The sequence below is a fragment of the Frankliniella occidentalis genome, unplaced genomic scaffold (genome assembly GCF_000697945.3).
Source record: "Frankliniella occidentalis isolate FOCC.00 unplaced genomic scaffold, Focc_3.1 Scaffold15, whole genome shotgun sequence".
NCBI classification, from domain to species: Eukaryota; Metazoa; Arthropoda; class Insecta; order Thysanoptera; family Thripidae; genus Frankliniella; species Frankliniella occidentalis.
The window spans coordinates 1,991,272-2,004,451 of NW_026267145.1; the positions used below are offsets into that span (position 1 = coordinate 1,991,272).

The 13,180-nt window shown below is 48.5% G+C and overlaps 2 protein-coding genes across 3 annotated transcripts in view; one reads left to right on the forward strand and one right to left on the reverse strand.

Annotated features, from left to right (window-relative positions):
- LOC113209008 (uncharacterized) lies at positions 1-4,402 on the reverse strand. Of its 2 annotated transcripts, XM_026426324.2 has the most exons (4): positions 4,193-4,399; positions 3,659-4,109; positions 2,525-2,716; positions 1-2,406 (listed from the first exon to the last, which is right to left on the reverse strand). In XM_026426324.2, the coding sequence occupies exons 1-4, from the start codon at positions 4,299-4,301 to the stop codon at positions 1,764-1,766; spliced, it is 1,395 nt and encodes a 464-aa protein (XP_026282109.2). In that variant the 5' UTR covers positions 4,302-4,399; the 3' UTR covers positions 1-1,763. The 2 variants fall into 2 exon arrangements, with proteins under 2 accessions (XP_026282109.2, XP_026282110.2); XM_026426325.2 differs by lacking the exon at positions 2,525-2,716 and having other exon boundaries at positions 3,740-4,109; positions 4,193-4,402.
- A 528-nt stretch (positions 4,403-4,930) lies between these two features.
- The window catches only part of LOC127748839 (acyl-CoA synthetase short-chain family member 3, mitochondrial-like), a 9,513-nt gene continuing 1,263 nt past the window's right edge, over positions 4,931-13,180 (forward strand). Inside the window, exons 1-4 of the mRNA XM_052264013.1 lie at positions 4,931-5,343; positions 9,949-10,114; positions 10,874-11,018; positions 13,020-13,168. Of these exons, the coding sequence (XP_052119973.1) occupies positions 5,214-5,343; positions 9,949-10,114; positions 10,874-11,018; positions 13,020-13,168 (590 nt within the window). The 5' untranslated portion in view covers positions 4,931-5,213. The remainder of the gene's footprint in view (positions 5,344-9,948; positions 10,115-10,873; positions 11,019-13,019; positions 13,169-13,180) is intronic.

Here is a 13,180-nt window from a genome sequence, read left to right on the forward strand (position 1 = left end):
TTATTTAGCTATCACTTCGTAAAGTTTATTGGCCTTCAGAGCTAACACTGCGAACTGGAAGAGCGATCAGTCTCATCTCAAAAAAAGAGGTGTTATTAATCGTTTCCCAATTAGAGCGACGTTTGTTCTCTTCGCTCCATTTCAGTGATAATTGTGGGACATCGCTCCATACTGGTGCCAATTTTGGACATTCGTCCCTTTAACGATGACCCACTGAAATTAGCAGAGCGAAATAACCGTAGTAGTAAATAACAGTAAGTAAAGGGTGGGTGACCTCAGTCGTCGCTTTTTTCCTGGTTAAACTGCAACGGATTCAGGCGTGCGGGATGGGCTTGCCTACTGTCGCTCGTGCCTTTGCCCCGTGCGAGTTAGCAGCCCTTCAACACGCCTGAATCCGGTACAGTATATAAGTAGAAAAATGGACGGCTTACAAGGGAACCTTTTCAGGTGTAAATCTCCAATTTCTTTGAAACTCGGAAAATTTAAAGGTTATTACTAGAAGTCGGATGGCACTTGAAATTTTTCCTGAACCTCACAGTTACTAGGGGTTTACTTAAGCCTTACACTGCTTTCTGTCTCAAATATCACTCTACCGCCTGAACGGTACAAAATAGAGCAAAACGGACAGAATTTGGTGCAAAGAACGCTAGTTTGACGAGTTACCCCTTAGAACACTGCTTTACATTTTTCTAAAAAATATCAGTTTCGATAAGGGTACTCCTACCATATATAGGGGAAAACTAATTGTGAGGTTCAGGAAAAAATTCAAGTGCCATCCGATTCCTACATAAATAACCTTCAAATTTTTCAAGTTTCAACGAAATCGGAGATTTACACCTGAAAAGGTTCCCTTTTTAGATCACCGACCCTGTAACTAAATTCGTGAAAGCTTATCATAATAGCCTCCGATATTGAGAAATTAGCTATCATAGAGTCAACAATATAAATTGTAAAAGAAGAGAATTCACTCGGATAATGCGAAGAACAATAACACTTCTGAATTGACTCCAGTAGTGGCGAATTCTTCGCGTTGGCAGCTCGAACTGTTGGTTCTTGCAGCTAATTTCTCATATAACGGAAGCTAATGAGCTTACGCTATCTTCTGTAAACAATTTCTTTTTAAATTATTTTTTGTGTCACGCGGTGTTTGAACGACAAGACCCTACTTAAGTTTTGTTTACGGTAGAGTAATCCCTCGGTAATCCTTTGGGTAATCCTGCGGGTCATTCCCGCCCCGATGACACATCAAAGGCCTGCTGAATCAAGTAAATTGCATTGCCTCCATGCGAATGTATTTTGGAAAACATTTTCTTGTACTTATGCAAAATGAATTGTTCTTACGCTAATTGAATGTCCTTACGCTAATGTACTTCAACTGGATACTAAGTGTGTTTAGGGTGGACCACCTACCCCGAAGTGGTTCGTAGTTAGACTGTACCACATGCAGGCGAGTGGACGAGTTGCCTCAATGGTCCATAACGCGTGGTGGTGAGAGACGCGGTTGGCAAGACCACCTGCACATGTGGTACAGTACCGGGTGTAACTGAGAATGCACAACAGTGTTGCGGGTTTGCCTACCCAGTTAGCCCGTAAGGCGCCATGGCCCCTGCAGCCCTGGCGGGTGTGCAATCCCGCAACACTGTTGCGCATTCTTAGTTACACCCGGTACAACTACACAATATTATGTGGACCAACCAGTAAAACTACTAGAGTCCCGAGGGGTTTGTCAACCCCCTGGTGAAGACCCCGTCGTATAGTGTACGTCAGGCCGTTGTGCGTGTGCTGCTGCTCTCTGTAGCACTTCCGGTTGTACCTCCGGGAGTACTTCCGGTCGTTACTGCTGGTGCCGCTGCGTTTGGTGGTGAGCTGCCTGAGTGAGGGCTCGCCGTCACACCGGCCGCGGGCTCCGTGGTGGAGGGCACAGCCGTGGTGGAGGGCACAGCCGTGGTGCCGCCCCCGGCCGCGGCCGCGTCGAGGTTGGACGAGCTCACAAGGGCGCCGGCCGTCACGGAGGTTACAGCCGCTGTAACATTACTGCCGTCCGCTGAGCCACTTCCTCTTGGACTACTTCCGCTGGATACACCGCTTCCGGTGGCGCTTCCGGCAGCATCGAGAGCACTGGCCGTGCTGGTGCTAGACGGCGGCGTGCTGTCCCCGGTGCCGCTAGCCCCGGCAGTGGCTGAGTCGTCGGCCTGCTGCTCCACGGCCGCGGTGTGCTCGGCAGCAGGGGCCGACGTGCTGGCGGCGAAGGCCTCGGCTGCCTCCTCGACAGCGGTGGCCGCCGTCCCGTCCAACAGGGGCTCCCGGATCTCGACGGTCACCGCCCCGGTCGTGCTCCCCCGTCGTTTACTGGGTGTCGTCGGCGGGGTTGCTGTCGCCGAGGCTGTGGCCAGAGTGGTTGCGGCCCTGTTGGGGTAGAGCAGGCCAAACATGTTTGTGAGTCAGCATTCGACAGGCGGACGTCATCCTCGGACGCACAGTTTTGTGTGACGTTTTCTCCCGCCTCCTCACAGCCACCACCCACCTCGTAGTCGCCGGCCCCCCACTCCTGCCTACAGTGCTTGCCGCTGTGGACGCTTTCTTTTGGCGCGCGGCTGTGGTGGCCGCCGTCGTCACCGCCGTGGACCCCGAGGGCGCGGGCGTGGACGCGGGCCTCCCCACCGTGGTCCGCCCGGCCCTCGTCCCGCCCGCACTGTGCTGGGAACTGTGCTGGGCACTGCCAGGTCGACCGGACGGACACGTAATTAAATATATGACAGTATGACAATATAATGACAATATATGGCATTTCAATTCCTTCATTGGCAGAACTTATTCTGCCCCCTCCGAGAGAATCTGCCTTTAACAACCCTTGTAAACGAGAGCGAAAATCATCGAACACCACGGCAAGCCAAAGAAAACTACGACAGCAGGATAAGCAAACGGCCGACCCCAAAGATGGCTATATCCCCCAAATTACCAGGACGTAATTGTTGTAAATGTTTGTATCTTGTAAACTTCTGGCGTTAAATAAAGTCAGTTGGGGAATAAGTTACGGAGCCCCGAGTGCGTACACTGGTAAAACAAGTGTGCACAATTTGTCCACCAACGTGAGTAAATTATGATTTTCAACATTACATGGTGTTCAGCTCAAGTTGCACACTTGCGTGGCGAGCCCATTTTAAACGTTTTGAAAAACGTTTAAATTCTGCACACTTGGACACTCACAGTTCTATGCTATCAATAGGAACCACATGGTGTGAAGCTGCTATACTTTTCGGAAATGTCAAAAGTTTAAACACCAACTGACGTTTAACCTGGTTAGATATCACAATGTGTCGAGAAAATGCACACTGAAACGTCAATTGGCGTGCAAAATTAAACACTTGCTTTACCAGTGCGTAGGGTAGGAGCCGTTGTACGATATAGCGTTTACCGGTACCTTGAAGGCAGAAAAGTAGAAAACGCGCACGGTAACTGTCTAACTGAAATGGTTCACGTATCGCGGCTAAAAAAAAAAATCCTCGACTTTGGCTTGTGTTTTATGGAGAACGCCATTGACATCTAAGACTAAATTTAAGGAACTTTTTCCCTTTAAAGTTTGTTAGATACAAACTTTAAAGGGAAAGTCCTCCTACTCATCGTCTGTCGAGTTCACTATCCCGCCCTGCTCAAGTACCGAGTAGTGGAGGCGTCGGCGGTGGTCGAGTGCGAGTGGGTGGTGGAGGGGCCCGCGGTGGAGGCGGCTGTCGTGGCCAACCTGATGGGACCAGCCGTCCTGTTCGGAGCTCCCGTGGGGGTGGCAGAGCTCGGAGAGCCCCCTCTGGCCGTGGAGGCGCCTGATGCCCTGGCGACGCTCGTGGCAGCTGGGGTCGTCGTCGTCGTCGTCGTCGTCGTCCCAGGAGTGACCGAGGGAGTATTTCTGCTGACGGCCGGCAGCCGGTGTTCTTCCCCGGCGGTGGTGGCCTCTACAGGCGCCGTGACTGAAGTCCCGGTGGAGGCGGTGCTGCCCTTGCTCGTCTTGTACGCGCCGCTGCAGATGCACTCGCCCTCTGGGCTGCAGTGGCCGCCGGCGCCCTCCTCCTCCGCGCACACCTTGCGGCAGCCGGCTGGCCCTTTGTCGCACTTCCCTGCAACACGCGTTCCAAGGGCCTCACTGGAGGGACTGACCCGCCTGCAGTTGCGGCGGTCACCACTGATGCTGACGCTTTACCCTTGTGCGGCCGAGGGTCCTGCGTGGACACCCAGCGCGCGTCCGACGGCACGAGCCCCTCGAGGACCAGGATGGCCATGGTTAGCGCCAGCACTAGGGCACTCCTCATGGTGGCGGGGGGTGCAGCACAAGGTGCAGCACAAGGTGCAGCAGCAGGACCTGACTGACTGCGTCCCGGGCTGGGACTGTGAGGACCACAGCAGCGTCACCTGGACCTTATCACCTCCTGACGTGACATGGCCGTTGAATGGTAGCACAAGGGCCACATGCGGCCACATGGGTGGGGGGCGGGCCAGCCCGGCCAGCCCAGTCTCAGGTGGCCCACGCGCTCACGGGACGCCTCTGCAACGGTGAGGGTGACCCGCACTGACCCTGCGGTGCTCGAACAACATTGTCGTGATAGTCTTCCTAGTCGTATGACTGTTTCACGTGTTGTTTTTTTTTCAGAGGCAGCGTACGTATTCTTCATACCATGCTGGTTTTCATTTCTTTTTCTGCCATGCGCATGTGAACAATTTGTACGCAATTACAAATCATCGTTCATATTATTATTCGTATAAAAGAAATACACTAGACCATCATGTTGAGAGCAACGCCAAAGCTGCGCATCAAAAAATGACAAAAAGTTTCGTGTGTGGATGCCGTCAGTGTCAGGGTGGTGCGGCGGGTTGCCCCCGGGTGACCCCTCGCGCGAGCGCGGCGGTCTGGTGGGGCCCGCGGCAGGGCGGCGGGGCGAGGTGGGCCTCGCAGTTGGACGCCGGCGGCCCTGGCCCCTGTCCGGCAGTAGCTCGTCAGCCACGACCTGGAGGTGTCGACGACAGGCCTCTGATTACAACGACACCTCTCGGATATTCATTTCTATCCATATTTCGTCCCTGGTCGGAATCTGCACAGTGTGCCCAACGCGCTTCAGCATCCTGCTGCGAGACTGTGCTAGGTGTGTGAGTGCGCGAAAGGAGAGAAGAGGTGCAGGCTGCACCAGTGTGGCGCGCCGGGCACGACGAGCACCTGCTAGTGCGCCATGATCAACGGGGACCTGACGGAGCAGCAGCCAGGCATACAGCCGGGCCTACAGCCGGCCAGCAGGGTCGGCTCGAAGGGCAACGGAGTTATCCTCAGCCACTTCCGCGACGACCATCTGCACGAGGAGGGTGAGTGTCGCGGGAGCAGGGATGATGGCGACTAGAATCAGGGAGTTAAGTAGAGAGGAAGTTGGACGAGACCATGAAGGGAGGGGAGGCATGCACCACAGGGTGAGACAAGAGGGGCGGACTAATCATCGCTCATCATTACTTATGCCGTATAGGTAAATCCACTTCATACAAGATTAATAGTTTCCAAACGATCCATAAAAGTAACCAAGACTGGCCTCAGGTACATTACATTTTATTTGACCTACTATAATTTGTGATACACTGAAATTTTGGAAAGCATTCGTAGGTTTACATAAAAAGTGACTTTGAAAATATGGTTAATTGACAAATTACCAATTGTAATTTCAAAACTTTGAAATGGGTTTGACATAAAACTGATTTGGCCTTTTCATTGGGCTAGGATTTATGATGGCATTCGTAAATTTATAACATCCGAAGTCAAAAGTGTGGCAAGTATCGTCAATTTACATCTATGTTTTACAGGGTGGTCCACAGACCCCTTCCTTTATTTTGCTTATACTGTACCGGATGCAGGCGTGCGACCGGGTTGCATACTCGCACGGGGCCATAAGGCGCCGTAGTGAGCCACGATAGGCAAGCCCGCCCGCACGCCTGCATGCGGTACAGTATAAGCAAAATAAAGGAAGGGGTCTGTGGACCACCCTGTATGTATATAATTTTCACAGTACAGGGGTCTTGTGTAATGATGATCCATTAATCGTTTTAAACGTGTAGGATGTTAGTAACGTTTCGTAGTAGCGTTTCGTGGGGGAATACAAAATGTAATAGTAAAGGTCGTCCAGTCAGCCTTTGACCGAGTGACGACGTGGGGCATCTGCATACACAATGGGTGAACGTCCGAGGTAATTAGAAGCTTTTCATTGGATAAGTCCGGTGCGGCTCAGTCCCACCGCAGAGCTCGAGAAGGCTCCGCAAACTGTTAAAAAACATAGCGGAGATTTTGCGAAGATATTGCCGGGAATTGTATTTTTGCCGATATGGATCGTTTAAAAGTTAACGATGACTATTTTAACTGCTGAATGAAGCTTGCAAACAACAAATATGAGCACGACGGGTCTCCTTTAACGATATTTAGAACTTCAATGCCAAAACAAAGTCCTGGAAGTGATTGAAAGTGATTGGTTTTCACCGTGCGTAAGGAAACAGGCAATAAAATAGATGAGTCTGGGGAGCTTATGCGGGGACCATCTGAGGCGACTCGTGAGTTAACCACCGCCTGGTTATCTACGAATCTCTGAAGAGACTGTTATTGTAATTACAATATATGAGGGTCACCTACAAAGTTCAAGGGGTCCTTTTTATTAAACAGACTGATAGTTGGTTTTGGCTCTAACAACTTACTGACTCATTGCTGGGTTCACTGACATTGATGTGAAAAGTTACGCATGCTGCAGAAAGGGTAGTTAGTTGGCGACTTAGGTCGCCCCGATTTGAGGGTCGCACACCACAAGCTGCCCAGCTGCTGGGCACCACTGATATACAGTGCCCCAGTGGGTTGGGCAAAGTGAATGAATGTTCTTGAAGAAAATAAATGAAGCTCCTTTCTTCCACTTTGGGGTGTTTGTGCTGGTCTGCAGGCCGCATGCATAATTGTGCGACAAGTGCGCTGAATTAAGTAGTCCGGTGGTCGCGTGGACACCGGGTTAAGACCTGATTGCCTATTCGACTCGTTGATTGGTTTGCTGCGGTTTACCGTCACATCCCGATTAAGGTTCCGTCGAGCAGAAACCCGTGTACGTCACCTGTCGAACAATGTCAAAATTCCCCCAAGCAGTCTAGCGACCACGGTCCTAGTTTTGTACTCTCACGCCCCACAAATCCGTGACCGATTCATGTGCTAGCGAGCGATAGTAAAACCGTTCAACCGCACACAATGGGCCGAAGTCGATGCGGTCGAGCTCTGCCCGACTTAATCACCTGCTGCTGCTCGGCCACATGTAGCATGTAGTCGGCGCCGCAAGCTCGACAAACGGTGACCATGATTCGAGGGGCGTAGGCGTGGAAAATAGTGTACTACATTTCAGGAAATTATCTCGTATCGCACTGTGAGAAGATGATACATTTCACGCTAAAAATAACAAAATGAATTAATTCACAATAGAGTTTAATGTATCACAGACTTTTCAAGGTGAAGGTCAATTCTTAAAGTAAATGACCCTGTCCATCACACAATTTTCGACGGTAACAGGGTGAGAGTGTTCGTTGCATCTGAGAGCGGTTCCATTGCACAGACCGAAGCGCTAACACCCTTTGCATTACTGACAATTGACACCTCTTTCATCATTCAGTTACTTAGAAAAGAGACACAATAAGTAACAAATTAGTCCAGAGATCGCAAACTCGCAGCTCGCGAGCCAAGTGCCGCTTGGCTCGGCTGGCCGAGAGCCGCGCACCTCTTTGCTTTTGGGTGGTTGGAAGCAGGGGGACGCTACGCCAGCCAAGCGCACTGTAAGAATTCTTTCTCACGATGACAAAAGTACAATGGCTAATTTTTAGTACAGGGGTGTCGTCATGAGTTTTAAAAAATCTAAATCAAGAATCTATCTTGAAAGCAGATGATACAAAGTTAAGCATAGGTCTGTTTTCTAATTTTCTCTCATATTTAGGTGTCATTTGTTTATGGCTGCTTGTTATTACTTGCAAATTTTGTAACTCGGCGGACTAGCGGCGTTTATGAGCTAAGGGCGGGGCCCGGCGGGGCAGAGCAGAGCGGCCGCCGTCGGTGGCCTAGTATTGTCTGGTATTGTTGTACAGGGTTGGGTAGGGGAAGGGGCCTGAAGCGACAGCCAGCCAGCCAGACACTCACTGATTCCCCTTGCGCCAAATAAATTGTTTTCTGGTTTCCGCTTGGTTCTCTGTCCTTATCGAGAGTAAAAGCAAGCTGACACCTTAAAGTTACTTATATATTCTTTATGTTTAGTCAAAAGGTTTTAAAGGTATCATCTGCTAAAAACCATGAACCATGACGACACCCCTGTATTGAAAGTAAGCCATGGTATTTTCGTCATCGTGAGAAAGAATTTTTACAGTGCGGCTAAAGTGATGATCCGTCGCGTGGGATTATGGTGCTAAAAACGGCTGATTTCTGAAATTTAATGTTGGAGAAGCTCTTCATATGTGTTCGTGATTTTTCGTGGAACGTGAAGTGGTTCTCCCACATCAACTTGCCAAAGTCAGGCTGGACACACGCCACGCCGCTCACTCGCTGGCCTAGAGTGTGTGTCTGCATTTGTCACACTCATGGAGATGCCATTTCGGAGTGACAAAGACCGACACATTGGACGGTAGGCGAGCGCCGAGTGGATAGCTCGAGTTTGCGACCCCTGAATTAGTCAGTAATCCCCACTGAGAAAAATATCCCCGTAAATTTACAACGTTTGTGGTAATTTTTATTTACATAACATGTTGTAAATCTGCAACAACTCAACAAATCTAACTGTATAGCAAGAATTTGATGACAGTTTAAACTGCAAAACTGTGTAGTTCAACAGTTTAATCTCAATTCCAAGCCGATACAAAGTTCTTTTAAATTTTCAATTTCAAATCAAATTGCAATTTTACGACACGAAATATAGTAAATTTCCCGGAAACCCACGACAAATTTTCACAGTGCTTCCGCGAAAAAAAAAGAAATTGTCCTAGTTAGGGATCATCCAGAAAGTACGTCCGTCAATCGCCGTTACGAACATGCCAAGGCCAGCCTATGCAAGGTTCCATGGCGCCTGATCTGATCAGTAGGCAACATCCAGCCTACAGTGCAGGCGTGTACTGCGGGGTGGCCTACCCTGTGCCTCGCAGGCGCGGAGCTCCCGTATTTTGCCGAATGAATCTGAGAGAAACGGACGAACTTTCTGGACGATCCCTTAGGTACGAGGTTAGGTATTGTACTACGAAGTATACCAGTACAAATCTGAGAGTGTAAATGGTGGTTTGGGTAAATGATGCTATTGTTCGAGTCAGTGCAAGGTCTCACAGCTCCTGATAGGTAGGCAACGGCATTAACCTTTGGGCATGCATGTACTGCGGGGTGGCCTACCCCAAGGCTGACAGGCGCCGAGACACTCTAAATGTCAAAGGACAATGTGGGTCTATTGTATAAGATGCATCTGTGAGCGCATCTTGCAAGACGCAATTTTGAATCCAGAGAAGCTGCAAATTTGTATCTTCCGATGAATAACATTTTATTTTGTCCAACGATAGAAACAATATTCTCACTTCGCAAGCTTCAAAATTCTATTTTGCAAGATGCGATAAAAGGTACGGAGAGAATCTCAGAGAGAATAGTAAGAAGCACCCTACTGGCGAATGTTCTGGTATTGTCGTTCGAGTACAACTTTCTCACTCTATGAGTAATGTTGATTTTTGATGTTAGTCGGTGATATGCACAGTAAAAGTTTATGAACATTTTTATTCATTGCTTACTCAGTTTTGTGTACGTGCTCGGCTCGGAATAAAAATGTACATAAGCTTCTAGTGTGTGGGTTTGGATTGGGTTGTGTCACCTGTAGAATCCAGCTCTCTTAGAACAAGATTTTCTTGTTTGAATTTTCATTTTTAATTTCGTTTTCGTTTCATTGACAGATTTGGTGATGAAACAAAGTCGATTCTACAGTCCGAAATATGAAGAGACTTTTCGGAGATCTCTGGAAGACCGGGAGGCATTCTGGTCAGAGGTGGCAGAGACAGTGTCTTGGACAAAGCGTTGGGAAAAAGTGGTGGACGATTCAAACCAGCCTTTCACCAAATGGTAAGTAAGCAAGCAACTCTTGAATTAGGAACAGTTTTGGCCGACACTTCCGGTCCGAATACCTTTTGGATTTGTAGGGTGAAATCATATCCGGAAAATTAAACTTGCCAGAGAACTTGTCAGACAAGTTAGACCCGGTAAAAATCAGTCAAGTATAAGAAACTGTTCATCGGCTTTTGAAACAAACATACAGGGTGGGTGATCCGCGCGGTCTTTTTAAAATGCTTATACTGTACCGGAATCTTACGTGCGGACGGGCCGCAGAACCGCACGGCGCCGTAAGGCGCCCTGGCGAGCGACGGTAGGCAAGACCGCCTGCACGCGTGAATCCGGTACAGTATAAGCATTTAAAAAAAGACGGCGTGGATCACCCACCCTGTAGGGTATTTAATGGAACTAAACCGGATCCGAAGAACACCAGTATACTACCAGAACTGTTTCTTCCCCATTATATTCACCGCAGATCTGGTTTGCTTGCAATGAAGTACCTTTCTTCACACTCAACCCTAATGCATTGTGTTGTGCGTATGCACGACACATTTTTATATAATATATCATATTTTTATATTAACACATATTTATGGATATGCGAACTTTTATACAGCCATTAAGTATGTACAAATTTGTTGTATAATTATGCACAAACTGTACATAGTTATACATAAAATTGAGCATTATGTTATGGCGGTATAAAATTATGCATATTTAGGCGCAACACAATGCATAAGGATGTTCAGAGCGCCATTCTCGCTGTCGCAGGTTCGTCGGTGGAGAGCTCAACGCGTGCTACAACGCGGTGGACAGGCATGTGGAGGCGGGGCGCAAGGACAAGGTGGCGCTGATCCACGCCAGCCCGGTCACCAACACCACGAGGAAGGTCACGTACGGCGAGCTGCAAGACCAGGTAGGCAGTACGCACGCAGTGAGAGCACGCAGCGAGCAGGGTGTGAGCAACAGTGAGCACATAGGGATGAACGAACAAGCCACTTCGAATTTGAAACAAACTCGAACAAATTTGGTCCAAAAATCTTGAACGAATGCGAACACCCACATTTATCTTCGAACGAACCGAACAGAACAATGTAATGTTCAACACACGACCTAATATATCCACCTAGCTCCAATTCGGTTAAAAATACGGCCAATCCAAAGGGTAACAAGGGAAAAAAAATTATTTCCTTCAGCGAAACCCTGAGATACCCTGAAATTTGAAGACCTCTAGCTGGCCTCCTTCCTCTTACACAGACAACGGACGGACGGACACGAGAGCAGTTGCATAAGCCCGCTTTAATGGTTTTTAAAAGCAGAAGGGCAGGCTAAAAACCTTGCTAACGGTTGTGGCTGTTTTCAATTTCGAACCAATTCCGAAAGATTTCCTTCGCAAAGCGTAGAAAATCCCCAACGTATGGAAAGAAATTCCTTCACAGGCTCACAAGCAGCCAAATCCGTCGCAATGCAAACAAATCTATCGCAAGGCATTGTCTCCCACAAAATCAAGCATTTTCAGATTTAGAAAAATGCACGTTACAATATGAGGTGCTCAGCACTGATTTCTTTTCTTTTATCTCCCCCACCCCCCCTCCCCTTTCCGGTCTCGTCCCCCACCACTCCCACCTGCATGTCTCGAGACGCAACAAGAAGAACACAACATTTCTCCACTCCACGAGGATCCCCTCCATATTGGATGAAGCGGGAGAGTCCTTCCCTCCCCTCCCCTTTCCCACGGGGCCAATATGTCCGGTCGTCAGCGAGAGTCTAACTCGGGCTAACTGCTCTCCAGAAAGGGGAGCCGTTCGACCTGGCCTGGAGCGCTCAGCTGGGTCTTGCCTTGTGGCTTAGGTGACTGTCGGGAGAACTGTCGCTGTGTTCGACTTTTCATTTTTGGCCCAATATATTTTCTCATAAGTTGGACATCAACAAAGAACGTATTTCCCAACGAGGAAAGGGATCAATCAAGGATCATAACGAAAAAGGTACGGTTTCGTTCGTCAACGTTCAATTAGGGGACACGTACCAAAACATACCAACAAAACGCCCACGATACACAAAGGAACGGTTCTTACACTGAACTTATTACCTTAATTTAGAAACCAGTTTTGTTAAAAGAAAATAAATCGTTGCTAAAACCAGCAGGCCTCGATTTTTGTAGCTCTCTTGATTGAAAACTTCGTTTCTGGATCAAGCAAAGTTTTCTTGATGTTGACAAAGTTAGTATACACACTAAAACCTTATGCATTTTGTTGTGCAGAAACAAACACACTAGGAAGTGTGCAAAGGTCGCACAACTGCAAGCGAGTAAAAATATTCACACACCTACGCGTGTGACAGAATTTTCATACACCTGCAGATCTGTGAATGACCATTCATACAAACTTGGGGTGAGTAAATGGCTTCCCTTGTGTATGAACCTCTCTTCGGTCACCAACAAATATATGAAGAAATTGTCGCCCACCTACAAGTGTCTGAACTTTTTCACTCGCCTGCACATTCGTGCACTGGGATTCCAGGTGCATGCAGTATGGTGTGCAGCCAAAATTATGCACAAATTATGGCTGCACGCCATACCGCATAACAAAATGCATTAGGGTGTAGTTTGTAAACGATTCAACCCAACTGTGGCATTGAGGGGATTGAAGCCGTTAAATTATATTGGAAGAAACGCAATATTCAAGTGACCATTCCATTTCACAAAAATATTCGCACCCTTGGAAAAACAAAAAAATGCCCCAAAGGTGCTAAATTTTAGTGCATTTTGAGACTTTTGTGACTTTTTAAAGGGATGAAAATTTATGACCTTTAAAAGGTACAATGTCCTACCTTATTTGTTTTTCCAATGACGACAATATTAATACTCAAACCCAAAACCTCCATGGTGGCGCTCCTCGTTAATGCGAATCTCTGCCAGGTGTCGCGGCTGGCTGGGGGGCTGGCGGCGCTGGGCGTGTCGAAGGGGGACCGCGTCCTCATCTACATGCCCCTCATCCCCGAGACCATCATCGCCATGCTGGCCACCGTGCGCCTCGGGGCCGTACACTCTGTCGTGTTCGGAGGTGAGTCGCACCCCCC

What these genes read in the sequence shown, in the direction of transcription:
- LOC113209008 (XM_026426324.2), bottom strand. Translation starts at nt 4,301, where the DNA reads ATGAGGAGTGCCCTAGTGCTGGCGCTAACCATGGCCATCCTGGTCCTC. An exon ending in GCCGACGCCTCCACTACTCG is followed by an intron (nt 2,717 to 3,658) that starts GTACTTGAGCAG and finishes TCGACCTGGCAG; the next exon opens with TGCCCAGCACAGTTCCCAGC. An exon ending in GGGGGGCCGGCGACTACGAG is followed by an intron (nt 2,407 to 2,524) that starts GTGGGTGGTGGC and finishes CTACCCCAACAG; the next exon opens with GGCCGCAACCACTCTGGCCA.